Source organism: Procambarus clarkii, chromosome 20 (genome assembly GCF_040958095.1).
Source record: "Procambarus clarkii isolate CNS0578487 chromosome 20, FALCON_Pclarkii_2.0, whole genome shotgun sequence".
Lineage (NCBI taxonomy): Eukaryota > Metazoa > Arthropoda > Malacostraca > Decapoda > Cambaridae > Procambarus > Procambarus clarkii.
The window spans coordinates 17,100,608-17,128,105 of NC_091169.1; the positions used below are offsets into that span (position 1 = coordinate 17,100,608).

The window sequence follows — 27,498 nt, forward strand, 5'->3', positions numbered from 1 at the left end:
AGATTTGATTCATGGGCAGGACAGAAATGGTTTGGCACATTTCCTTGCACCTAACATCTGTGTACCTAGCCGTAAATAGGTACCCAGGAGTTAGGCAATTGTTGGGTAATTTCATCCTGGGGAGGGTAAGAATTTGAACCTTGGGGGGGACATTGCCACAAGCTTAAAGTATATATATTCTCTGGCTTCCTGTCCCTGACAAAATGAGTTAAAACAAATTAAAAAATAAATGTAATATTTTACTGTATATGTCATTCATTAATAAATAATGGACAAAAAATTCCCACCCGAATTATAAACTTTTATTTAATACACAAATTATTGCTATTATATAGTAATCCATAAATTATATTCAACATGTACCATGAAAACCTAAAGTTAACAAATATTTTTGGTATGAAAAACATTGCATAGTGCACTTCAGAAAATGGTAATCTGAATGTCTTGTATATTGGTAATATATTCAGTAATAGTAATAATTGCTACTGAGGTCTTAGTCTTCAGCTTAATGGATAAATGAGAAGTTTGTCTTGATATCACACACATTAAATATCTCCATAAAGTTAACCTCAATGTCTGGGAAAACCAGTATATGTTTGGAGGTTTTGGGATACACCAGGTAAGTTACTTGCACATATTTATGTACAGTAATTATATTTTAAATAAATAATATTTGTTGAAACTGTGTACGAATACAGTTTAACACAACTTGAATGTATCTCTCATCCATTTTATATGAAATTACATTGCAGTGGAAAAGCGTGTCTTCAGGAGACAGACACATTCCTGCAAGAAGTGCCGGACCAACCAGATGGAAGTGGATATGTGGGCCTACGGGCCGCTCCAAGAAACAGCCTGTTGGACCAAGTTATCACAAGTCGAGCATGTGATAACTTAGGAAGTAAAAGAACTCCAGTTATAACTCCCCAGTTATACTCCAGTTATGCGTCAATAATTATGATATAATTTTTTTTGGGGGGCCATGATTATTTTAGCTTATTGGACCATATGATAAAACTTATTTCTAAGGTTGATTTCCTTAGCTGCTTGCCCTGCTAGGGTCTGGGTCCACCCGGGTCACAGTTAGGCTGTACTGGGCCTGTTTTGACAAGTAACTTTGCAAATGGTCTTACCATACAATTGTGACAGAAAGAGAGTGAGTGAATGAAGAGTTTATCTCAATCCATTAGTGAGTGACCAATCCCTGTACTCTGTACAAAAAAAGCAATCCACTTGACATCCTGTACAAGTGATTACTAGGATTGCTTACAAAGGATGTTGAGTGGATTGCAGTGAATATGTCACACTAACAGATGAAAATTAATAACTCAACTCACATGTGTGAAAAGAAAGTGATGATGTTTTGGTCTGCCCTGGACCTTGCCAAGTTGTCTAGAAATGTTGTAACCTTTTCTTGTTGTATGTGTGCGCTGAGTTATCGAATGGATCAGAGACTTAACCCACAAATTTGGAAAATAAATAAATGACATTTCTATTCGTCCTGGACCATTATCAAGCCATGTATTGGAGGGGAGGGATGGAAAGAAATGCAGAGAAAGTCAGTTTATAAGTCAAGAGTGTGAGATGAAATGTGAGAAGGTTGATAAATGGGAATAAGGTAAAAATATAGAAATGGGTTTGAAATATGGACAAAAAAAAATGTCAAGTTAGGGAGTAAAGTAAAAATATATGAATAAGGTAAATTTAAGTATAAGAGAAAAATAAGAGTAAAGGAGTGCAGTTGAAGTATAGGAAAAGAAATGGCAGAAGGCCAAATGGCAGAGAGAATGAGGTGTTGGAGAAGATGAGAGCAAGAAATGGAGTAAACACTAGCAACACTGAAAGCAGGAGCAGCAGTGTGAACCAGATTACTACAAAGTGTTAGTTTGTTGAAAGGCGAGTTTTATATCCTAAATTTCTCTCAAACACTCGGTTTCACCTTGAGTTGTCTTCTCTCTCCCGTTCTTGCCAATCTCAATATGGAGTACTTTGAAACTGTTCTTCTCCCTACTCATCCCTCTCTCTTTGCAATTGCTATGTTGATGATAATTTTATTCTTCAGCCTCACGACTACTCTTCTTCCAGCTTTTTTTTTTCCTCTTAATAATCTGGCTCTTATTAATTTGAAAGTTGGATGGGAATTGAATTCCCTCCTTCCTTTCCTAGATGTACATGTTCAGAGCTGTGTCTGGCTTCTCTGTCTACAGCAAGCATATGCACAGTGGTACATTCATTTCTTTTCCTACCATTTGCCTTCTGTTAAGAAAAGTGTTCTTGTCTTCCTTTTCCTCTTTCCCCTCATCCGAAATCATTATCCTGATCCCTTCCAAGTGCTATATAGTCATAATGGCTTGGTGCTTTCTCCTGACGATTTCCTTTCCTTCCCTCTTCCTCTGGGCCCCTACATATCTGTGGCCCTCAGTTTCTTGATTTTAAAATCTCTCTTTGTATCTCAAGCTATAAGAAATTTTCCATCCTATACCCGTTTCCAACACAAACACTGCTTTGTCTTGTCAATATAAAACTCGCCTTTCGGCAAACCAATCTATAGTAATCTGGTTCATACTGCTGCTCATGTTTCCAATACTGCTGGTGTTAACTCTCTTTCCTGTTCTTCTTGTTCTCTCAAATACTTTAGTGAAACTGTCCGTACAACGAATGACACACTTAAGGAACATAAAAGAAGTACAATATTAAGTCTGCAGACACAATGAATGCTCTCTTCTGTCATGTTAAGGACTTTTAATCATCCTATAGATTGATTTTATAAAATAATCTGTGCTTCTACTCTTCACAAATGTATTGTCGAATTGGCTCCGATACACCACATGCCCAACGTGAATCTTAGTCCTGGCTTTGTTGCTGTCGACTCTTCCCTTTCACAGTGCATGCTTAAATGCTCTAACCTTCTTAACAAATGTGATCTGACTTAGCTTTAGGCCCTCTAGGCTCTCTTTCTTTTCATTCTTTAATGTTGCTATCTCTTTGTCTATTTCACCTCATTCCCTCTGCCATTTGCTGTTTCTTTTTCCCTATACTTCAACTGTGCGCCTCTACATTTATATTTCTCTTATATATTGACCTTATTTTTATATTTCTACTTTATTCCCAAACTTCTATTTTTTTTCGTCCATATTTCAAACCCATTCCTACACTTTTACCTTACTCCTATTCAACCATTGTTTCACTTTTCATCTCACACACTTACCTATCATTTCACACTCTTACCTCATAAATTGACTTTCATATATTCTTCCAACAGACAACTTGATAATGGTCCAGGACAGACCCACTTATTTTCAAATTTGCTGGTAGAATATGTAATCTTCAGCCATGTTATTGAGATTATTGTCTACATCTGAATGGACTATTCTGTTCTTTTGTCTTATAGTGAGCAGTCAGTCAGACAACTTTAGATAGTTTCCACTCTTTTTATGCCCTAAATACATGGCAAAAATTATTTGCAAAGTTACTTGTCAAATAAAAGTTAAGGAAACTATAGAAAGTTAAATGGCCCATACAAGGAAGCTCCTATTTATATTCACCCAAACTCATTAATACATATATAATGTCTGACCTATGCTTGATAAGATCCATCAACCTCTCGTGTATTACCCTGCAATTTGTTCCATAAATCAATAACCCTATTTCCATCCGTATTTACCGTGGTAATGTGAGCAGCCTTGGGTGGACCTCAAGCACTGACTATGAAAGCAACTGAGGGACTTTTGATACCAAAACCACTTGAGAAGAAATTTTTAATATTTTGCTAAATCTTAAATTTTTGATATTGCATTCCCAACGCAGTTCATAATTCATAGTACGACCTAAACCACTCGACAAATTTTTTTTATGTACAGTACTCCCTTGAAAATCTGAACTAATACAGTGTAAGGAATCCTTTTAAATGATGGATCAAATTTGCCCACTGGATTTTCATTCAAAATTTTGATTAAAAAAAAAAAAATATTAGTCCAGAAGGGGACAATGTAAAATACAATAATGTACTATGTATAATACAATAATTTTAATTTTATAAACAATTTACTAAGCTTAAACTGTTAATTGCACAGGATTAAACTGATGCTGTTTTTCCTGATACATAAAGACCTACTGTAAGGAATGAGTCAGGAACAATATGATCCAGGTGTCAGAGAGCACTGTACAGTATTCTTAAGCTTTATCGGAGTACCTGACAGGATTGGCTAGTATCTGGTCCACCAAAAGATCCGCAACAGCAAACTGTTAGAATGGAGTCTCATTGTTTGTTATACAGGATATTAATTTTTACATTTTTGACGACCGAGTACTTAGAGAATATATAAATTAAAGTGCTCAAGTACTGAAGAATAAGTGCGGATATGCGGTTACAAAATGGCTGTAAAAGATTTGACAAAAGCTATCAAACTTACAAAAAAAATTCAAGATATAGATAGCTGAAGGTTGAAGTTATACACATTTAAAGATATATGAATCAAAGAAAAATTACATTTTCATGACCTTGCATTATATACAATATATATAGAACATGTTTCACAAATTTATATATATATATATACACAGTATATTGACTATCACAATATAAAATACATATTAGGTCTTATTTGAATCTGTTTAAAACAAGACCTGTAAAGCTCAAAATAATTAGGTTTCATAACATTTTTGTAATATCTAAAATGGTTTCTTATCCAGGTCACCTTAACCAACACACACAACTGATGTATCAACGTCTTAAATGACACTCAACTGGCCATGTCAATCTAACCTGACTACTTAATAGCACCTTCTGGAGGACTCTGGGTACCTTTCTTTCAGCTCCCCTTTAAACTGTCGGAAAAGAATGCGGTTTTTCTCCTGCTCCATGTCCTTGGTACTATGGAAGCCGTCTGTGCTCTTGAAACCCTCATGCACCACAAAAGCTGAATTTAGTACCAAGAACCGGTATCCAGCCACATGCAGCTCACACACCTTGGAATTTGAAAATTTGTTTAAATCTCTGCTCCAGATCTTACAGTCTCAAGAGTAATTTATCTAATGTAAAGGCATACTTTATCAAACTAATTTTACAACCTGATTTACTGCATCAATACATAACTTGAAAAGACTCAGATTTTTTTTATAACATGTACATCTGTCTGTTATTTTTGGGAGGACAGAGGTGTTTTTAGTGACTATCCAACACCTAATGCATACAAGGGACAACAATTTCAAGATCAACAAGCAAAAAATGTAGGACACAAAACAGATTCTTTTCACCCCTAGGGTAATAAACCCATGGAACTGCCTACTCACCAAACCCATGAATGCCAAGAAAGTACTTAAGATTCAGCTGGAAAAATACCTTAGGAATAATCGAGGGATCTTTGATAAGCTGCTGGTTTTCTGTTTCCATCAGAGCCACTAGAGATGGTGGACTCAGTAAATGACCTTGGTTCCTTGTTCCCTTGGAACAGGGAAACAAGATCAACCAATAAAGCCTCCACTGAGGCAGAATTGGTGGCACAAAGGTAATGGCGGAGAGTCGCCACTGGACACAGTACATAATGCACCCTAGGCCAAATCAACCATCTACAACCACGGTAACCCTCGGAAGACTGCCGACTCATTCCTAGCCAGAAATGTAGGAGGCAGCTGCAGACGAATGTAACACCCACCAGGGCCAAATGATCAAAAACCACGCCTTTGGAGAAGAGCATGAAGCTCCAACTCTACAACTGGAGGCAAGTGCCAACAGGAAAATAGCCTTAGAAAAAGAGTCCCCATACAGAAGAGGACACTAAACAAAGCAAAATAAAGGTGAGAATGTGGTCCAAGGACCAAGTGGGCACAAGTGGTGTATGAACAGGCTGGAAGTGAAACAATGTACAAGACAATTTCCAAAATGGTCCCCTTCCCTTTCCAGCCTGTTGCCGTCAAGATGAGGCTTGGTGGGCGGCTGCCAGAGCGTGATGCTCTTTGGGACAGCATGTCCTCTGTCCATTTGAAGCCTCATGCTCTGGCTGCTGTCTTCACTAATTTTGCTGGTTACTTTTTGCTCTTCCTCATGTTTCATTTTTCCTCCCCATCTCTTCTCCTTTCTGACTGTTCCCTTCCTGCCGACCTTTTACCATTCTTAAATATTCTTTCAGATGTCTTCTGTTTTGACGCCGGGTTTTGGGGAGGCGCACACTCTTACCTGTTGAACTGCAGTACCTGACGTTGTCGAGCGAGGGAAACACCTTTATTGTCAAAACTTTGCCTTCATCGCTGAGCCCGATCTCAATGGACTGACAATTCTTAAGGTGGCGATTGCAGGGTGTAAATTCCCGATGCACCCCTGGGGGAGCCCCAAGTGTTCTTATTGGGTGTTCTATTCTCTAACTGATGCTCCATGATGAGTATTGGGGCTTATTCATGGATGAAATTTGTACCTGTTTGCTTTTATGCCTTTCTCTGACCCTCATTTAACTTATCAGACTCATGGAGTGGGCGACCAGGCCCCCAAGTCGGACTGTGATGGAAGGCCAGGCTCTGTAGCCCCCGCTACATTGGGCCTTGACCCAGCTGCTTTCCTGATTCTCTCTGCTCCCCTCCCACTTCTGTGGCAGGGTGAGCCCCAAGCCACCAGTGGTGACCACTTCATCACCTGGCATGGCCCCGTTTCTCGTAACAATTGTGCCTTTTACCCCCTCTCTTACTGGGGGTGCTCGGCGCTGCCACCTCTGCACTTGTACGATTCCTTCCCAATCTACTACATTCCAGGCTTGCTTTGGTCCTGCTACTTGGACTAAGTATTTTGTTCTCAGTCATGTTGATCCTACTCGTCCCGATGATTTATTCCTCCACATTTCGCTATGAGCTCCTCCAGCATGCACTACCTGGAGTTGCCCTCTCAGTACAGTACTGTGGCTCTCACACCAAGGAGGGGTACCCACGATTTTTTTCAAGATGGCGTCTGTTTACCAATGAAGCAAATGTGAGCCCTGTGTTCATGTGGGACTTATAAATCTTATGTGGTACTTTAAATCATTCCTCTTTGACTTGTGTAGTGTTGTAAAAAATGGTGCAATCATCCATGATTGACATGTGCATTTGAAAGGTTAAATACCATAATTTAATTACTGTACCATTGGGAAAAACATGCTCAAATAAATTTTGATCAACATTGCACGATGAAATTATATTAACTTGATGTATCAACAAGACAATCAGGAGGAGCCATGAGGCGGATTCAACCCTATGCTTTGGGTATTCAGGCAGAGGAATACCTCTGATTGGGAATACCCAGAACATAGGTTTGAATCCTCCTCATGGCTCCAACCGATTTTCTCTTTGATCAACATTTTTAATGTTGATTCATCATTACGTCGTCATTTTCCCAGATTTGCCCGAGGGAAGGTAAAGCAGCAATGCTTTACCTTCTACTGCTAACACTGTGTCAACACAATAAAATGATACCCACCTGACTAATTCTATTAAAGCCGTACTGCCTGAATCTTTCATCGTAGGGTGGAATGCTGGTTTTGGCAATGTAAAAAGGTTCCCAGGGATCTTGCCAGAGTACCTCGTAAAGTGGCTCTATGTGACCCTCCTTCACTTCTTTATTCTTCTCCCAAGCTGCATAGTCAGTGTATCGCTAGAGAATTATTTCAAAGTTAATTCAAATGACACTATTTTATCAATGTAAGTACAGTATAATACAGTACAATATATATCCATCCTGCATCCCGAGACTGCAGGATGCCTACTATATTTGATAATTTATATTTTTCAGCTTTTAACCATGTTAGCCAGTAAAGGGAACAATATGCTAAACAATCAAATTGGAAATTATTTCTTTCAAACATGTAAATGTTTAAGACTGGACAAACAAATTACATAAAATTTCTTTGTAAACCAAAATTTATGACAGAAACATGACAATATGTAGAAACAGAAAATGTCTGCCACAACACTGTTGTGTGCCATGACCACATACCTGACACTTCAAACATAGCTCTTGGTAAAATGGTCTAGCAATACCATTTTCCTTCATTTTTAGCAGATCCTGCTTTGTTTTTGGTATCTCCACATTTTCCTTGATCTCATAGGCTGGCACTACCCACACTGTCTTCTCCTCACCAGAATTTTCTCCAAATAAGCCTTTCTCCTTAGCATATGATATGAATGAGTCATGGAGACCCAGACTTGGAGTCATATCAATATCAATTACCATCATCAGAGGTGTGCTAGTAGCTTTACGAGCAACATTTCTCAGCAAGTTGTTTGGGTACTGCACTCCCTTGAAGTCATAATTGGCTTGCTGAATTTCGGAGAATATTTTATCGCAAGGAGTAGTGTCTGCGGTGGGAGTGAGATGCGGAGATGTGGGGGAGTTCAGAGGAAAGATAAGACTAAATGTAACATTCTCCTTAATATCTGGATAACATTTCCGTAACAAATGGAACGTTTGGACAACAGCCTGCACCTCTCCACTCAATGCAAATACAGCAATAGAGATTGGACCCTGGAAAAATAGAACATAATTAGGATCCCAAACAAAATAATCAATAAGGCCAAATTCATAATATTCAACTGTACAGTGATATCTCGGTTTACGAATGCCCCCTATTTACGAACTTTTCGGGTTATGAGTTCTTCGTAATTTTGTGAATCAAAATTTCTTTGTAAAATGTGAATTGGCTTATGAGCTTTGCCTCGGGTTATGTAGTTTGTTGATACACGTATGGACGACCTAGCGTGTGGTTCCTGGTGGCACGATTGCTCATACTTCAGTTTACTAGTTCCTCCCGCTTAGTGACAATCACGCATGAATTCTTTGTGAAGAATTTAATTGTTTTTTGTTTTTTGAGGGGTTTTGAACATAAAAGAAATTATTATATATCACGCCATGGGTCCCAAGAAAGTCAGTGATAAGGTTCAACCTAAGAAAACACGTGAGGATGGCCATATATTCGTTTGCCTTGTTCGGGTAGAATGTAGACTCAGTAGTCGCTTCTGTATATATTTATTGACTGAGATAGCAAGGTAAATATCTGCCTAGCCGAGGTCCTTCTACTCTGAGTCTGTGAGGATAACTGAGGCTGCTGGGAGCATGCTTGATGCTCCTCTGTCTGGCATGACGTCAGAGGCCTACTTGCCTGTGATTGGTTACATTTCAACTGACAGAATTTGAGTATAACACCGCTCGGACACGCTACCAAGTCGACGTCCCTTGTCGACAAGCTCTGGCTAGCTATATAGTTACAATGATACTGAAAGGACCTCGGTGGCATACAATAATGGCTTACATGTGAAATTTGCATAATAAAACATTGAAAGAAGATCAGGTGTGCGTAATACAAACAACTCGGCATATATGCACCAAAAAAAAAAAATTCATCATAATAGGTGAAAATCATGGTAACAATGCTTTGATTAAATCAGAGTATTAAGAACATGTGTATGTCTACTGATCAGATATGAACAATACAACCCAAGGTATTGCCTAAACAAAATTATTAACATGTGTCAATGGCATGTGCTTGAAAACCATACAAAATTAAACAATTATTACATTAATAGAACAAAGTTCTGACCTAACAACCACAATTGAATTTCAAGATAGATAATTTTTTTTTTTCTCTTTTTTTTTTTTTTCGAAATATACAATATATTTACAAGACCAATGTACAATATATATAATGTGCAATATATTTACAAGCATATACAAGACCTGGATCAAGAAGACTAACATCTGCGTGATAGCAGTCAGGATTCACTGGCCACAATGTGGTTGCTAGAACAATAATAACTCTTATGACAAGCACTGTAAAAATACAAATGGTAGTAGACTTAACAATGGCATCTAATTTATAACAAAATAAAGTTGAGAAAAACTATACATTATATATAATGGTAATAATAAGACACATGTGGTAGAAATACTGCAAATTACTTTTTTTTTTTTCAAAACAAACAGAATAACTGTAGAGTGCATTCAATTATAAATTCTGCGGATATCTACACCTAGCTCATCCAGAGCACTATACAACTCTGGCTCTGACTGAAGGTCCGGAACAGATGAAATTTCATGTGACAAACTATCATCTTGAGAGATATCCTCGTTAACATCTAGCCAATGGACGTGTGGTGAGTGCACGGTTGAAACGAGAGGTCTAGATCTAAGATTATAATTGCTAGTATGGGGTTGCTGAACATCCAGTGGTCTGTCAACCACAGGAGGTGGTGTCCGAGTAGGAGTATCTGTCTGGGTAAGTTCATTGTCATCTTCCTCATCAGTCTCGTCAACAGTCATTTTAGCTAACTTCATGTGGTCTAAATGCTCATTTATATACTCTCCTGTTAACAAGTTCTTAAGTCTGTATTTGTTACCTTTAATAAGCTCGATTACCTTATATGGACCCAAAAATTTCTTAGTTAACTTGTACATAGGACCAGACCTGTGTTGGTTAAGTATCATTACTACAGATCCAATAGTTATTTTACTGGGTTTAGCTCGTGCATTCCTTGCTAGAGTGAACTCGGCTGTTGCTTTGGACAGTTGTTCTCGTATTTTCTTGAATACTAGTTGCATTTGTCTACGCTTCACTTGAACAAAATCATCTACGTTATATAAGGGAGTAGGAGGTACGTTAATCAATTCATTAGGGAGGATCTTATCTGTACCATAAAGAATAGCGTGAGGTGTGTCACCAGTAGAAACATTAATTGAAGAATTTATAGCACACTGAATTAAGGGTATAAAATCATCCCAATTGTTGTTATCAAAATTCAACGTGACTCTCAAGGCATCTAACACTTTCCTGTTAGTACGTTCAGCTAGTCCATTACTTGCCGGATGATAAGGCATAATGCTACATTTTTTGATGTTATATAAATCACACAAGCTAGTTAGAATACTATTACTGAATTCTGGTCCATTATCTGAAAGGATTACTTTAGGCATACTATATCTACAAATTATTTGGTCATGGAATGCGCTGGCTATGGTTTCTGCTGTTTTGTTCGGGATAGGAACTAGTTCGCAAAACCGTGAAAAATTATCGACCATTACAAGCAAATGTTTGTTCCCTTTCTCTGTTTCCGCAAAATTTGTCAATAAGTCCATCGATATTCGTTCCCAAGGAGCTTTAGTTGCTGGGTACACCTGAATTGGATTAGGTCCTGAAACATGTCCCTTGTGCTGTAAACAAGTTAAACATCTGTCAACATAATGAGCAATCTCCTTAGCCATTTTTGGCCAAAAATATTTCAATCGACCTTGTTGGAGTGTACGATCCTTTCCTGGATGTGCACTTGCAGGAGCATCATGGATAATTTTTAACACAGTTGGTACCAAGACAGCTGGAACAACTAACTGACAACATTTCCTCGGGGCTGTCCCTAGCTTTACTACTCTACACAGTAAATTGTCCAACATAACTAGTTCTTTCAATGGTACTGGCGGTTTATGAATCGGGCGAGTGTCTTGCTTAGTCAAAAATTTAATGACGGGTGCCCATATGGGGTCTTGTCTTTGTTCCGTTTCTACTACTGTAGCATCTAATGCTGGGTAATTTAACTGAATCGCAGCTACGTGTCGAGAAAACGCATCGGCTACAACATTTTGCTTTCCTGGAATATATCCAAATGTGGGATTGAATTCTTGAATTGTGAGCAAATATCTAGCAAACTTTCCAACTGGATTCTTATTTTTGAACAAGGGAATTAATGGTTGGTGATCTGTAAGAACATGAACTGGGTAATTATAAATTGTATCCTTGAAATGTTTAAGTGCCCAAACAACTGCCAAGGCTTCTCGTTCTGTTGCACTATAATTTTTCTCTTCTTTAGATAAAGTACGGCTAGCATAAGCTATTGCGTGATCTCTGTGACCTTCTGTTTGAAGTAATGCAGCACCTAGACCTATGTCACTAGCATCTGTAACCAACGTAAAAGGTTTAGAAAAATCTGGATACCTAAGGACAGGTGACGAAATCAAGGCTGCTTTGAGTTTTTTGAATGACTGATCCTGGGCCTCTCCCCAAACAAAGGGTTCATCTTTTCTTTGCAACTTGTAAAGCGGAGCGGCTATAATAGAGAATCCAGCAATAAATGAACGATAAAATCCTACAAGACCTGTGAACTGTCTTACGGCTTCTGCGGTACGAGGTGTTGGAAAATCACGGGCAGCAATAATTTTTGATTCATTCAATGTAATACCTGAAGGTGTAACTGTATGACCTAGGAAATTAATCTTTTGCTTTAAAAATGAACATTTTGCAAGCTTTATTTTTAAATTAGCTTCAGCGAGCTTTGCAAGTACCTTTTCAAGGTTCTGGAAATGAGTCTGAACATCTTGCGACATGATTATGAGATCATCAAGGTAAACTAGAAGCGTACTTCCTATCAATCTACGAAATAGATTTGTCATGAGCCGTGAAAAGGTTATTGGACTACTACGCAAACCAAACGGCATTCTTTTGAAATGAAAATGACCATTGGGAGTACTAAAGGCTGTCAATTGTTTACTTTCCTCATCAAGGGGGATTTGCCAGAATCCCTGCAACAAATCTAACGTTGAGAATACTTTGTTTCGACCAATACTTTGCAACAAATCATTTAGAACTGGAAGTGGGAAACGATCAGGTATTGTTACTCTGTTAAGCTTGCGATAATCGATTACAGGTCTCCAAGTCCCATCTCGCTTTGGTACAAGAATCAATGGAGCGTTCCATGGCGAATTACTCGATTCAATTACATCACTCTGTAACATTTCTTCTACAAGTCTATCTGCTTCTGCTCTCTGAGAATGGGGAAGACGGTAAGCTGGTACATAAATAGGCGTAGTTCCTTGTTCAAGGGGAATTTTATGTGTAATGAGAGGAGTGAGACCTAATTTTTCTCCTGGTAGAGCAACAACAGCTCTATTCTTGTTCAAAATTTTCAAAAGCTGAGCCACAGAGTCAGGAAAATCAGTAGGACTGAGGTGTTGCGCTTGCACCTCTGGCTGAGATCCCTGTTCTCCTGGTGTGAGTGTACAAACAGTATGATCCATGGAGACATCATCCACAACTCGCACCGGTAACGAGTAATGGGCAAAATCTACAACATGGGTACCAGACTGGAGATGGATATCGGCATTACTTGTGTTCGCGATAAAAAGTGAGACAGTACCATCCTGCACTGTGTGCCAGGAGGGTTCAACAAATGTACCATTCACTTTACATGTTTCACTTTCCGCAATCACATCCGACAACTCAGGCACTCCCTGAACCTTAACTCTTATTCTGGTGAGAGAATGAGGGTGTAGCACAGTGTCAGTAGCCGTGGAACCACTGACTTCAGAGATGGAAGCTGCCAGGCGAGCGAGACAACGAGAATCCGTTAGGGCGTCCCCTTCCAGAAAGTCCCGATACTCATTCTCCTTAACAACTGCACAACTACTATGCTTCAATCGAGTGCCTGTTTTCTCGGGTATGCTACCACGACAATGATCTGACAAACCTACGCTAGCAAGGCGGGTGTCAACAAAATTAACATAATCTGATTGAAGGTTGAACTCGTGGCCCTGTCGGTACATGCTACACAAGGGTATGACATGGTCTTTGATACTTATGTTCCAACGATGGGGAAACAATGCAATATTTTCATCAATCATGGTGTACAGACCTAAGAGAATGTCTCCAGGAAAATGAATAATGTCAACAACTAAACATGTTATAGACAATGTGACATCATTGAACTTGAGTGGGAGGTCAATTTCACCCTGAACTTTTACTTTATTTCCTGAAATACCACTTAGAAAAGGTATGTGTGACTGTTTTAAAATAGTAGGGTGCTTACTTTCAATGTCTCTAAGAGCTGAGGGCTTGACAATATTAATTTTTGCACCTGAGTCAAGAAAAACTTTTAAAACTCTACCATGTACAATGGCTGATACAAGGGGACCATCACTTGAGACTGGACAAGTTACTATTTTTGACTTATGTTGTCTGGGATATCTGTGTCTTGTTTGTGTCAAATTTACTGTGGATCCGTCAACATCTACAACTGGTCTAGAGTCAGTGTCCTCCTCTGTCAAGTGTCCAAATCTATTTTGGGTAGCTACTGAATACACAGGGAGGGCACTAGGATTGGCTAGCTTGAATTGGTTAGCGGATGGCCTTGGGGGTTTCCCGACGACATGGAGTGAACATTCTGAGCTCCAGCATTCTGTGACTGAGCATTATAATTTGAAGTTGCATTATAGCTGGGCTGGGAGTTGTAATTACGAGAGTTCTGATAATGTCTTGGACGCTGTGAGCCTCGCCAAGACTGACCATGGGAGTTACGAGGTGGAGATGTCCTTTGCCTAGCTCTACAATCCGCAGTGTGGTGACCAACTTGTTTATGGTACGTGCAATATGGAAGCCTAGAATGATTAGATTGATGAGGGGGCCGAGAGAATTGTCTAGGAGGTGATGATCTAGGGGCGGACCAACAGTCCCTTGCAAGGTGGTTACTCTTACCACAATGCCAACATGAGGGAGTGGATGGTTGTGGACTATGGCGTTTCGGCATTTTATGAGGCGGCGAATTTGACTGGGGGCTACGAGCATGGGTACGCTTCTGCGACCAAGAGTTTTGAGAATTTGTGGGAGGATGCTGAGAACTTGTAACTACATTTACAGCATCAGAGGGTGGCAACAGTTGAGCACTTCGGGGAGCTAGTTTATCGGCGGCATTGTTAATAGCCTCAAACACTTCACCAATTTCATGTTTAACACCAAAATTTTGTTGCTCAACGATTGGTTTTGTATGCTCGGGGGCAAAATGCATTAAAGTACCAAATGCTATCATTTTGGCCATAGCCTCAGGGGACAGATTATTGTCTTTATCTAACCAAGTTGAATTATTCATAGCAGAAACTAAGGCATACAGATACTGATCGAGACGGCTAGTAAATGCATTAAATGATTCACCAGGCTGCATGGTGGCATTGGCAATTTTCTTGACTAACCTATATGGGTCAAGGTCTCCTTTATTAACAAAGCGACGGCGAAAGAAATCCTTAAATTCAGGCCAAGACTGGAGGCTAACAATGGCTTTCTCATCAACAACAAAACGTGCATCACCTTTGGTTGTGTCCACGGCTGACCGTGCAATTGCTAAGTATTCGGCATCAGTAGGCTTAGAAAAACGTGCAACTGTTTTCGCTTCAACCTTACTAAACCATGATTCTAATAAACGCGATTCCCCAGCAAAAAGAGGAATAGCCATTTCCTGAGCTGATCTCTGGCCATTGGGACGAGCAACTGTTCCCATTGATTCTGAAGGGGTTTCAACAGTGGTAGGCATTGTCACAGCCGTGGAAGTAATATTTGAACGCAGATTATAATTAAGTGCACCTGGCATCAGAAATAGTATACACAAAAATAAACACAAAAAATATCAACTTGGCTAAAGTAAAAATGGCAGAAATAAAATTATTAAATTGGGCTAGGCAAGAAAATAATCAAGAACAAGCAATTGTAAACTAAATTTAGCAATCTTTCATTAAAAAAATGACTGGAATTAGATGTATGTAAATTAATTAAACCAGACTAAGCACAGCAATTTAGAATAAAAACTGGGAAATGCAATTGCAAAATTTCATTAAAAAGATTCAACACAACAAGTGGCAATGCAAGAAATATGGATGTAGCACATAAACTGGACACAGGAATGTATATAACTCCTATGGTAAAAGTTTAAAATAAAATGCTTAAAGGATAAATTTCAAGTTAGGTCTGGAGAAATTAAAAAAAATTATATTGCACAAATCCTTAACTGCTACTAAAACAAGGATTTCTTAATTCACTGGAATTTGAATTTACCAATAACACTCTAGGAGAACAATTAAAATTCAATGAAATTACTGTAAGAAGCAGGAATGTTGAAATCACACAGGAAAACTGTGGGGAGTGCAGTACTGAACCAGCTCCAATATTTAACAAGTCACTGAATGGTTAATTCACAGGATATTATGGGAATTATTACATAAGTCACTTTTTAACACTTGGCACGTTGTTCTCAACTAGCAATTACTTATCTCAGGGTTGTAATTTATGAGGATCACCAGTAGCCAAAGTAGGAGAAGCGTCGTGAAGATCTGAAGAGGCCCATGTGAGGCGTGTTTACAAACTGGATGCGACGGCAGCGCTCCTGGCGGCGGTGGCGCGAGACTCAGGGACCCCACACTGTTCAGGCTAGAGGCACGAAGATAAATTCTGACGACGACAATATTGCGACGATGGAATAACCAGTTGATACTTGCGACGATGGCTGACGACGATTGCAGTAGCTTGCACCCTCACGAAGCTTGATACTGTCAGCTTGGGTGGCGGTGGTGGTGGTGGTTGCACTAGGTGGTTCCCACGTGGTGGCGCGAGGTTCAAAAATGGCTGGCGCGGGAAGCTTCCTTCCTCCTCACTGATGAGTGAGCGTTCTCACAGGAAAATATTGACCCTTACTTCTGAAACGTTGGCCTGGAGTAGTGGTTGATGGCAGGACCCCGGTCTGGCACAATATTTGATGCGTGGGTGGCAGGATGGCGGCTTATGGCGGTGGCGGTGGCGGCGGTTTTGGCTGGAACACGAGGCGATGCTGGGTACTGGAACTTTTGCTTCCAGAAAAAAATTTCTGGATCCCACTGCTGCTACCAGTATTCGTTTGCCTTGTTCGGGTAGAATGTAGACTCAGTAGTCGCTTCTGTATATATTTATTGACTGAGATAGCAAGGTAAATATCTGCCTAGCCGAGGTCCTTCTACTCTGAGTCTGTGAGGATAACTGAGGCTGCTGGGAGCATGCTTGATGCTCCTCTGTCTGGCATGACGTCAGAGGCCTACTTGCCTGTGATTGGTTACATTTCAACTGACAGAATTTGAGTATAACACATAGAGCAAAACAAGAGATCATTCGTAAACATGAAAATGGTACATGGGTTGTTGAACTAGCTTTAACCCTCAAACCGCGCATATCATATATAAATGATATCAGTGACAAAACCGAAACCGCGCACATCATTTATATATGATTTCGTGTCTAGCGCTATAATTTAAACGCCCCGCCTGGGATAGGAGCAGCTATAGTACAGCCACGACCGATAGTTGCCAGATGCCACCTAGAAAAAAAATCCAGGCCAACATTCTTGGGTGTTACAGCGTCAGTATTGAGCAAGCCACCAAGGCTGGCGCACGTAGCACGAGCTCACAACACCGCTGTTCAGCTTGTGACCACAGCCTCGCCTACAAATACCATAATATAAATGATACTGCTATTATTTAGCAGTGATAGTATTACTGAAGCCCCCTGACTGTGATAAAACTGACCAGGATTCTGATAATAGCAGGATTGTGGTGATATTTAGCACTGTACTGTGCTCCATGGAGGAAGGAGTAAGGCTGTGGGAGGGAGGGTTGTGGTGTCGTTTTCTGACTGTGTGTGGCCACCATTTATTGACTGCACTCACCATACCAGCTTAGTGGTTCGATATGGTGAACACAAATGTAGATACTTATATATAACGTGTGTATAGTGTGAGATAACAGCGAGAGGAGTAGGTTGGGAGCCGCCATTTTGGTGAGGGAGGAGCATCGTCTGCACGACTTGGCATGTTGTTTACTGATGGCCACTATGGTCTTTGGGCACCATACCAGCTTATTTGTTCAGGTATGGTGAATAAAACAGGTAGATACTTATATATAATGTGTGTATATAGCATAATAAATTCCACAAACAATATTGTTGGAGGACAAATATTAGTGCGTCTGGCCTTGAGAGCGGCCGCCGATCAGCTGACTGTGTGAGTAGCTACGTCTTTGTGGCCTTTACTCACCATACAAGCTTAGATGTACAGTTATGGTGAACAAAACATGTAAATACGTATATATAACGTCTGTGTATAGTGAATAAATACAGAAAGAGTATTGTGGGAGGTGAATGAGGGTGAGTGAGGTGGTGTTGAGGGAGGGAGTGGCAGTGAGTGGCTCGCCGGTGTTTGGCAGTCACTCCTCGTTGCTTTTTGACTCAAAAGATCAACTTAGTAGTGCGTTATGGTGTACAAAACATGCAAATACTTATATATAACCTGTGTATATAGTGTAACAACAGCAAAACTATTTGTTTATTGTTTTATGAACATAATAATTGAATCACTAATATGCACACCATAATTTTGAGTACAGCGATGGTTCACACATTTTATAATATAAATATACCACAATTCACTGTATGGAATAATATTACTGCAAAAAACTAAGAAAAAATCAGAGTCATTGAAATAATTAGGTAATAATATATTTGTGGCAACTGCCGTCTGACAGCTCGGGCGGAGTAGACCTCGTCTGGCGAAGGCTCTGCCAACGCCCCTTTTTTGCCACACTTCCCTACCCTATTGCAGCTAAAATATGCCACCTACGATTTTTTGTTATTTTTTCCGTGATCAGGGAACAAAAATGAACACTTCTATAAGAGGAAAGAATTTTTTGGATTTTTTTTTTGGTTGCGCCTGTGGGTGTGAATTCCATTTGGGCCCCTAGCGGTTTGAGGGTTAAGTCAGTATGATTATATAGCATTTGAAATGGATAGGAGGACAAGGATCTGTGAGATGATAGAGGGAAGGACTGGTGCCCAATCAACTGGAACATTAGGGATCAAGCAACAACCTGCAAGTAACGAGGCTGTCGCTGTACCGACCAGTCCAAGTGGTTGGGTCAGGCCAGAAATCACTAGGAGAATCCCATCTTTAAAAATATCATAAGTCATTCATTATGACTAACTGTAGGTGAACCAAAGAGCACTGACAATGAAATAAATAAGACAAGAGTTAAGCATTTTTTATATAATTTTTTTCAAAATTATACATGTAATAAAATATAGTACTGTACTGTAATAAGCTACTCCCTCCTTATTTGGGTTATTCTCAATTAGTAAACACGAGGAACCTGGTTGGCTCTTGAATTCACATTTTAATTGCTTCATTTGTTATGACCATAAGCAAGGTTTTCTTACCACAAATGTGGCCAAACATTTATACAATACTAACCAGCACATGCATACAGCAAGTCACAATAAAGTGGGTAAAAATTAGACACCTAATCCACACATCTGAAAATAATGAAAGTGATGAGGTTTTGATTCATCCAGTCTGAAACCATCATCACTTCCTATATTTTCAGCTGTATGGGGCTGGGTGCCTACTTTTAGCTACATCCACAAACCTGCCAATATCACATCAGTACTGTACATTAACAGACCTGCCAATGTTTTGCCAGTGGAGGTAGGCGGTGAAGTCGAGCAAGAGAGCACTGGGTAACCAGGGTCAAACCATGAGTGCTTGGTGCAGTGTCCTCATCTCTACCATTTAATCTCTCGTCTTGGCTGACTTCTGCCCCAGATCCTCGTAGGACACCAACCGATACTCGGAACTCCCCAGAACCATCTAGGACACTCCAGTGAGCAATTTGAGCTAATATTGCCTGGTGGTCATCTGAAAACTGTAGTTAAATGGTAATTCTCAATGTAATGATTTGATATATTTTCATAAGTAGACAGAGGGAAAAGAGAAAGATAGATGCAAGTTAGCAGCAGCCCAGCATAAAGAGAAGAAAGATGCTAGGTAGGAGCTTACCAACCAAGAGGGAGGGGAGAGAAAGATGCTGCATATCAGCATACCAAACAAGATGGACAGACAGATAAATTTGCAAGGTAACAACAGAGAAACAGAGGAAACAAGGAATACAAAAAAAAAAAAAAATTACAGGTAGTATTGTCCGAGAATAAAGAATTTATGCAGAAGACATAAGTATCAAGGCCATTTTCCAAAGACAGAGCAACCTTCAGTCACTTACCCAACCATTTGGGCTGGTCATAACGGTGATGACTTCACTTCTTGCAGGTGCCATTCGATCGCTGCCAGCCCAAGTGGTTGGGCACCGTTCCTTTTCTCTGTCATATGCCAGCGCCTTGTCCTCATATCCCTTCTATGGACTTCATAGTCATACTGGCTAGGCATTTTCTACACAAAATTACCGTACCTTCATTGTCTGCTGACCACTCTTTTACTGACTCCTTGTATATTCAGGAATCATCATCTCCACTCTTTGTAACAGTGTTCCTTAGATACTGTACAGTATTTCTAATTCTAAATATTTTGTATTGTTAAAAACACACACATCCTGCTAGCAAGGAATAAGGATGCAACAGTGACAGAAGGACAACCATTTATATCTTGCATATCAAGATGTAGGACTTTAATTAGATAAGCTGTTTAATGGTTAATAATTTCCCCAGAATTGAATAATCCAGAGCCCTTAATAGTCTCTCCAGAACTGAACAATAAAAAGCCCTTAATAGTGTCTCTAAAACTGAATAATAAAACAGCCTTTAATAGTGTCCCCAGAAATTAACAATACAGAACCCTTTACAGCCATCTCACAACTGAATAAAGAACCCTTAATGGCCACTCCAGAACCGAGCGCGATACCTTCTGCCCAAGATGATAGTTCCGCCTGCGGAACACAGAATGCTGACCCTTGAGCCCAGCCTTCAATCCGGAGCCTGAGTTCGCCTCCCCAGCTGCTGCTCCTGCTGCAGCCAACTGCTTCTGCTTGAGCTGCCGTGTGAGAACGACATTGGTCACCTGCAAACGAAATGGAGCTAACTTTTGCGTGTATATACCTGTACCATTACGTATGTACAAGTACATAATTAATTTGCATACACTACAGTATATATTCTGTATGGAGGGCAAATGCAATAGCTAATTGTATAAATGATATGTTGAACTAGGTTTCTTTATGTATGCCATGTTCACATTATATATATTAATTGGACTAAAAACAAATAATGCAAGTTAAATTGCAACTATTTGAACTTCAAATCCCATGAAAAAATATGTTTTTAAACAACCTGGTCAAGCTATGGTGTAATAAGATATGCATTACAGTGACTGCTATGAATAAAACAAATTTTAAATAGAAGGATTTATAATCTTCACAGCTTACAGGTACATTTTTATAATGTAAGCTCAGTTTAATTTGGACTATGTATATGTATTCATCTGTCAAACATATGCATCTACATACATCTAATCCAGTGTATCTTTATACATCTGATCAAGTTTATGTACCTTTCTATATCTGATCCAGCATTACATCTGATCCCATGTATGTATCTTACTGTATTTTACTGCAGATATGATGCATTGATAAAGAATGCATCCTATCCAAAGAATGGGAAAGAACACAGTAATAGGGAAGCAATGTTTTAAATTCCCTTTCAATAAATGTATAGTAAAGCATATTTAACACTTTTTTTCTAAAAAATATCCTTGTAAAATACTGGTACATCTAATGTGCAGGTGCAAATTATATGCCAAAAGGCATGGCATATGATCACTAGCTGGTGAACCAAGGGAGCGGTTGTGTGAAGAAATTACAATATTTTATCGTGTCTTATAAACTATTTATACCAAATGTGATGCATAAAATCACACCTGCAACAAACTTGCAATGACTGCTAAAATGGCCACAGAGCGCCATGACACAATACTCGAAAGACACCTTGGAAACATCCCCGTGAACGATACATCTGACACCAATTCATGCCGCGGTCAGGAGTTTGAGTCGCCTATGTCAGTCATCGTCTGTAGAATAGGAATAAATATTAAAATTATTTTATGATACTTAATACAATCATTATAAAGGATATGTACAATAATACTATGAGAGTGGTTAATGATACAACATGAATTTAGTATAAAGCAGTAAGAATATTTCTGAAAAGTTGTAAGCAGAAGATGATGGAACCGAGGATTACAAATACTGTACCTGTACAGTAAGGTGGACCCCCGGTTTATGAATGACCCAAAACTGTAAAGTTTTGCTGAAAAAGCCTCACTCAGATAAAGCTGTAGCAGGCCGTTGCATTAGTCTTTTTAATGACAATGTGATGTCTCACTACAAGCAAGTGCTAAAACATAAGGAAAAACAAGTGTCTATAGACTGATAGACACTTTTTAGTAAGACAAGCAAGCAGTGAGCCACAACCAGGTACTAGTGGTATGTCTGCAAAATGTTGGAGAGAAAATACTCAGATATATCATCACTGCTTGATGTTATTATGGAAGGGGATTCCCCTTCCAAACACTAACACCTCTCCTCCCCCCCCCCCCCTCTCCTCACTGTTTTCCATACGCCAACAAGAGTCCTCAATAAAGGTAAGATACTGTAAAAAAAAAATGAGTAGTATTCTGTATAAAATATATTTGTAAGTTAATATTTTTGGGTGTGTGGAACGAATTAATTCAATTTACATTATTACTTTTGGGAAAATTTGTTTCGGTGTGTGAACCGTCTCTTGGAATGGATTAAATTCGTAAACCAAGGTGCCACTGTATAGCACAACCTCGATTCAATGAACTAATTGGGACCCATCCCAATTCATTACAACTGGAAATGCCTCCAGGATGCATTTCCCACACCTTGCAGACTAATTTCACTTAGCAAAATTTTAGTTTCAACCTATAATATAATAGACACCTACCAAATGAACATGTCTGCAAAAAAATTTAACCACATCTAGCTCATTTGTCATGTCCCCAGCCTCAAAACTCATTTTCAAAATGTGGCATGTCCATACCTGAGTGAACAGAAACTTTGCCAGGTCTCACACGGTAACTCCCAAACACACCGGAGAAGGGAACTCTGGCTGTGCAAGGGAAGCATTAACAGGCACACAGAGAAGAAAACCCTGAGTACATGCAGCTCGAAACACCCAATTAGCCAAGCCAACACAATAAGCTGGAACAAAAACATACATGTGAATCCTACACTAAAATATGAAACAATACACTAGGATAATCAAGTCCAAGGATTGTCAGCAAAGGGTCATCCTAAATGGAAATAAATCTGACTGGAGAAATGTGGTGAATGGAGTACAGCAAGGTTCCATTTTGGAGGCAAACCCTTTTTGTCATATACATAAATGACACAGATGAGAATATTACAAACACATCATCAAATTTGCAGATGATACAAAGATTTATGATAAACTAGGAAGTGAAAATGATATCGAGACCTTACAAAGAGATCTACAGTATATGAATTCTACATATGGTCAGAAGACAGGTAAATGCTTTTTATTATTGAAAAATGCAAGACCTTGCATATGATGTGCATAACAATGCACATCAAAGCCCCCAAATTAACATTATCTTGCAGCAGATTGATGAAGAAAAGGACCTTGGAGTCAGAATCCACCAATCACTGAAAGTTGTACAAGTGGGAGCTGCAGTAAAAAAAAAAAATCTTAGGAATAGTCAAATGAACTTTTGATTTGAAGGGAAAAGATGGTAATTATTCAGCTATATACATCTCTGGTGTTCCTCCATTTTGACTATTGCATTGAAGCCTGGAGAACTCATCTTCAGAAGGCCATATCTACTTTGGAGGGTACTGAAGATCTAGCAACAAAAATGATCCCAGAACTAAGTTATCATACCAGGAATGGCTGAGGGCCATAAGGCTAACAATGTAAATGAGACACGACAGCATGGCTGGACAGTGCTTCAGATTCGTAATCCTGAGGTCCTGGGTTCGATCTCCAGTGGAGGCGGAGACAAATGGTCAAAATATTTCTTTCACCTTCGTGCCCCTGTTACCTAGCAGTCAATAGATACCTGGGAGTTAAACAGCTGCTACGGGCTGCTTCCTGTGGGGGTGTGTAACAAAAAGGAGGCCCTGGTTGAGAACCGGGCCGCAGGGACACTAAGCTCCGAAATCATCTCAAGATCTCAAGATATGGCTGATCGCATTGATACTTATTAAAATACTGTGCTGAACAATTTACCTGAGGGGAACTAACACTAGTGACCTCAATGAGGACAGAAAGCCTGCAGTTTGTCATAGGTCCCCCCTTTGGAGGGTAGACAGTTCCATGGGTTTATAACCCTGTAGGTAATAAAGCATCTGTTTTTAGTCCTGCATTGTGGCCTGTAGAGCTTGAAACCATTGCTCCTTGTTTGTATTACATCTGACATATTGAAGAAATTGTTTGGATCAGCATCCTCCAAATTGTTAAGTATTTTACGGGTTTTGATGAGATTCACCCTGTCATGTCTGGTTTGCAGTGTTATTAGCCATGAGGTCCCTCAACTGTTCCCTGATACAGAAGTTGACTTAGTTCTGGAATTATTTTTTGTCACCTGGTGTTCTACTTTCTTCAAAGGAGCTATGTCCTTCTGAACATGGCCTCCATGCTTGGATACAATAATACAAGTGGGGGCAAACCAAAGATTTATTAAATTGAATCACCATGGTCTTTTCCTTAAAGTCAAATGTAATTTGATTATTCCTAGTGTTTGGTTAGTTTTTTTTACTGCTGCTCCTACCAGTTGTGCAACTTTCAGTGAATGGTAAACTTTTACTCCAAGGTCCTTTTCTTCATCAATCTGCTGCAGGGTAATATTATTTTGGTAACTATGATGTGGGCTGTTATGCTGCACTTGTAAAGTCTTGTATTTTTCCATATTAAAAAGCATTTGCCAGTCTTCTGAACATTTGCAGAGCTTAGGTAGATATCTTTGTAAGGCTTCAATATTTTCATTTTCCCACTTTCCCATAGATCTTAATGTTATCTGCAAATCTGATGACGTGGTTTGTAATACAGTATTCTCATCTATGTCATTGATGTATATGACAAAAAAGGATTGGCCCCAAAATGGACCACTGAGGTACCCTTATCACCACATTTCTCCAGTCAGATTCATTTCCATTTAGCATGACTCTCTGCTTTATTTGTTTAAACATTGTTTCTTCCATTCTAATATTTTACCATTTATTCCATGTGCCTGTAATTTCCTTGCAAGTCTTTCACCATATCAAAAGCTTCAGCAAAATCCATGTATACTACATCCACCAGAAGTCCTTTTTCCGAGTACTGTAGCTGGTTTTTGTTTCCAAAAATGTGAGCAGGTTTGTAAGGCAAGATCTATTTTTAACAAAGCCACGTCTCGTCAGTTTTATAAGATTGTTTGATGTGAGGTAGCGAATGATTCCTTCCCTTAGGATTCTCTTCATCAGTTTTCTGATATGTGATATCAAGCTGATTAAACAGTAGTTTTTTGCTGAGCTCTTTCTGTTTTTTTTTATTTTTTAAATAAGGGTGACATTTGCATATTTTCAGTCTATGGGAACTATCCCTTGGTCCAGAAATTTTCTGAAAAGTGGTTTCAGAGGTAGGCATAGTTTCCCCTGCAAGTTCCTTTTTGACTTTGCATTGAATCCCACCCACACCTAGAGCTTTGAAGTGTTTTAGTTGTCAATGCTCTTCTTGATTATGTCCCACATTATAGGTATATCCCTTAATTCATTCTCTTTACCTCCATCACATTTGTGTAGGCGATGGGATATCATCTAATTTTTCTAGTGCGAACACTGATGTATAGTACTGTATTCATTTAGAGTGTTTGCTACCCTTATATAGTCCATTATAACTTGGTTAGGCCCATCCTTTAAGTATCTTACCAAGTCCTTTGTTTTGGTTTTACTTCTTATATTGGCAGAGAACAACTTAGGATCTTTCTTTATGTTTTGGGCAAGTTTTCTTTTATAGTTTCTTTAGGCTAATCTGATTTCCTGGGTGGTCGAGTTTAGTACCCTTTTATATCTCTCATAATCAATGATGTTCATCGTGGATTTATACCTTCTCCAGAGGGTCTGCCTGGTTATCAAAGCTCTTTTTACTACCTGTGTCATCCATCCAGTTACCTTTTTTTTCTTCCTCCTTTTCGGCACATATTTTTGAATGACTTAAGCGTTGATCTTCTTGTAAGATTTCAAGGACAATGATCCAGACCACTGCTTTAAAAGGCCAGATGTTTCACAAACAAGGAGCAATAGCTTCAAGCTTAACAAGCCACAATGTAGAACGAAAAACAGGAGATGCTATTTCACGCATAGGAATAAAAAACCTCGGAACTGCTTACCTGCCGAGGCCGTAAATGCCAAAACACTGAAGGAATTAAAAAGTCAGTCGGATAAAATAATTAGGACAAATGGGGGACCTTTGATAAAACTGCCAGCTTCCTGCCCTTGTTAAGGCCACTTGTGAGATGGTGGTCCCTCATGTAAATTCCAAGAGAAATAGAGTAACTCCTAGGTAACTCTACAGACCTGTCCCTCCTGCTATGTATTGCAACTAACCAAACTATACAACTCATATTAGACATTTACGATTAGAAATATTTAAATGCCAATGTAACAGCCTCAATGTTTACACAAGTTACACAAACTTCCATCCATTACCAGAAATACAGCGGAGAAGTGGCCCAGTTACATAGACCTGTACAGCAACTGACACACCTCTTACCTCCATCTTTGGCGGGAGGGAGGGATCTGAGCCATGAAATAGTCCTGCAGGCAAGCTGACAAGGCTAAAAGACGGGCAGAGCTTTGGGAACTGCGCGAGAGCCTCTTGTTGTGTTTTGGACGCTCTGGCGTTGACGTCCGGACCAAGCCCATGGCGGCCTCAAATATCAACACAATGTTTCCAATTGTTGACAATAATTAAATATAAATCCCGCGTGTTAACAGTAATTAAACTTAGCTAAATAGTCATAAATAAATATAAAATCAAGCGTAATTTAAATTATTTAATGCTTATTGGTAGAATATTATGTTAACATTTAATCCGTAAATGCTGCTGCTATGGATTTGTGTGACATCCGGCCGAGATTGCTCCCCTTCAATACAAATTTAAACTAATAATAGTGTTCGTGTTTTCAGAAAAAAAAAGAATGAATAAGTCACTTTATTGAAATTAAAAACATCAAATTGCTCATATAAATATTATTTTAAATGTTGTAACGAAGAAAACAATTGTATAAATTCGGTCAGTTGTTTGTTTACATTGGAATTAGTTCTTACGTAGCATCTGGATTTAAAACCGGATTTGCAAGACCGAAATAAACTTTGATTTTTTTATTTATATATACAAGAGTTCTTACATTATTGTACAGCCACTAGCACGCATAGCGTTTCCGGTAAGTCCTTAGTCCTATATTACCCGGAATACGACCCGCCAAATCGTTTAACAACCGCCCATTTTACTGTTAATAGAGGATTAACAGTTAAGGATTGACGCCCAGTAAATCCTCCCCGGCTAGGATACGAACCCAGGACAAAGCGCTCGCGGAACGCCAGGCGAATGTCTTACCACTACACCACGGGGACTACACAATGAAATGACGTGATATATAATAATTAATTATAATTATTATATATCACGTTATTTCACTGTGTATTATTTATTAGTTTTGCAAATCCTGTAATATCTCTTCGGTAATAAAAATAATATGAGAAAATTATTGGAGCAAGGGAACTAGATCGATTTTTTTTTAAATAAACAAGTTTAAGTATATACAGCAATGTGCTGCTACCCTATTCTAAATAAAAGATTACACAATGTAGATAAAAAACTAGCTATAACTTCATCGAATATTCCCATCTCACAG

The 27,498-nt window shown here is 39.1% G+C and overlaps 1 protein-coding gene across 3 annotated transcripts; it reads right to left on the reverse strand.

Annotated features, from left to right (window-relative positions):
- Positions 1 to 288: 288 nt before the first annotated feature.
- Positions 289 to 26,500, reverse strand: LOC123747521 (beta-1,4-glucuronyltransferase 1). 3 transcript variants are annotated; one of them, XM_069327627.1, is made up of 8 exons: positions 26,355 to 26,500; positions 22,626 to 22,786; positions 21,481 to 21,630; positions 20,470 to 20,625; positions 19,241 to 19,480; positions 7,958 to 8,485; positions 7,442 to 7,615; positions 289 to 4,968 (listed from the first exon to the last, which is right to left on the reverse strand). In XM_069327627.1, exons 3-8 carry the CDS (start codon positions 21,556 to 21,558, stop codon positions 4,774 to 4,776), a joined length of 1,371 nt encoding a protein of 456 aa, XP_069183728.1. In that variant the 5' UTR covers positions 21,559 to 21,630; positions 22,626 to 22,786; positions 26,355 to 26,500; the 3' UTR covers positions 289 to 4,773. The 3 variants fall into 3 exon arrangements, with proteins under 3 accessions (XP_069183728.1, XP_045585694.1, XP_045585693.1); XM_045729738.2 differs by lacking the exon at positions 22,626 to 22,786 and having other exon boundaries at positions 20,470 to 20,598; XM_045729737.2 differs by lacking the exon at positions 22,626 to 22,786.
- Between the last annotated feature and the right edge of the window lie 998 nt (positions 26,501 to 27,498).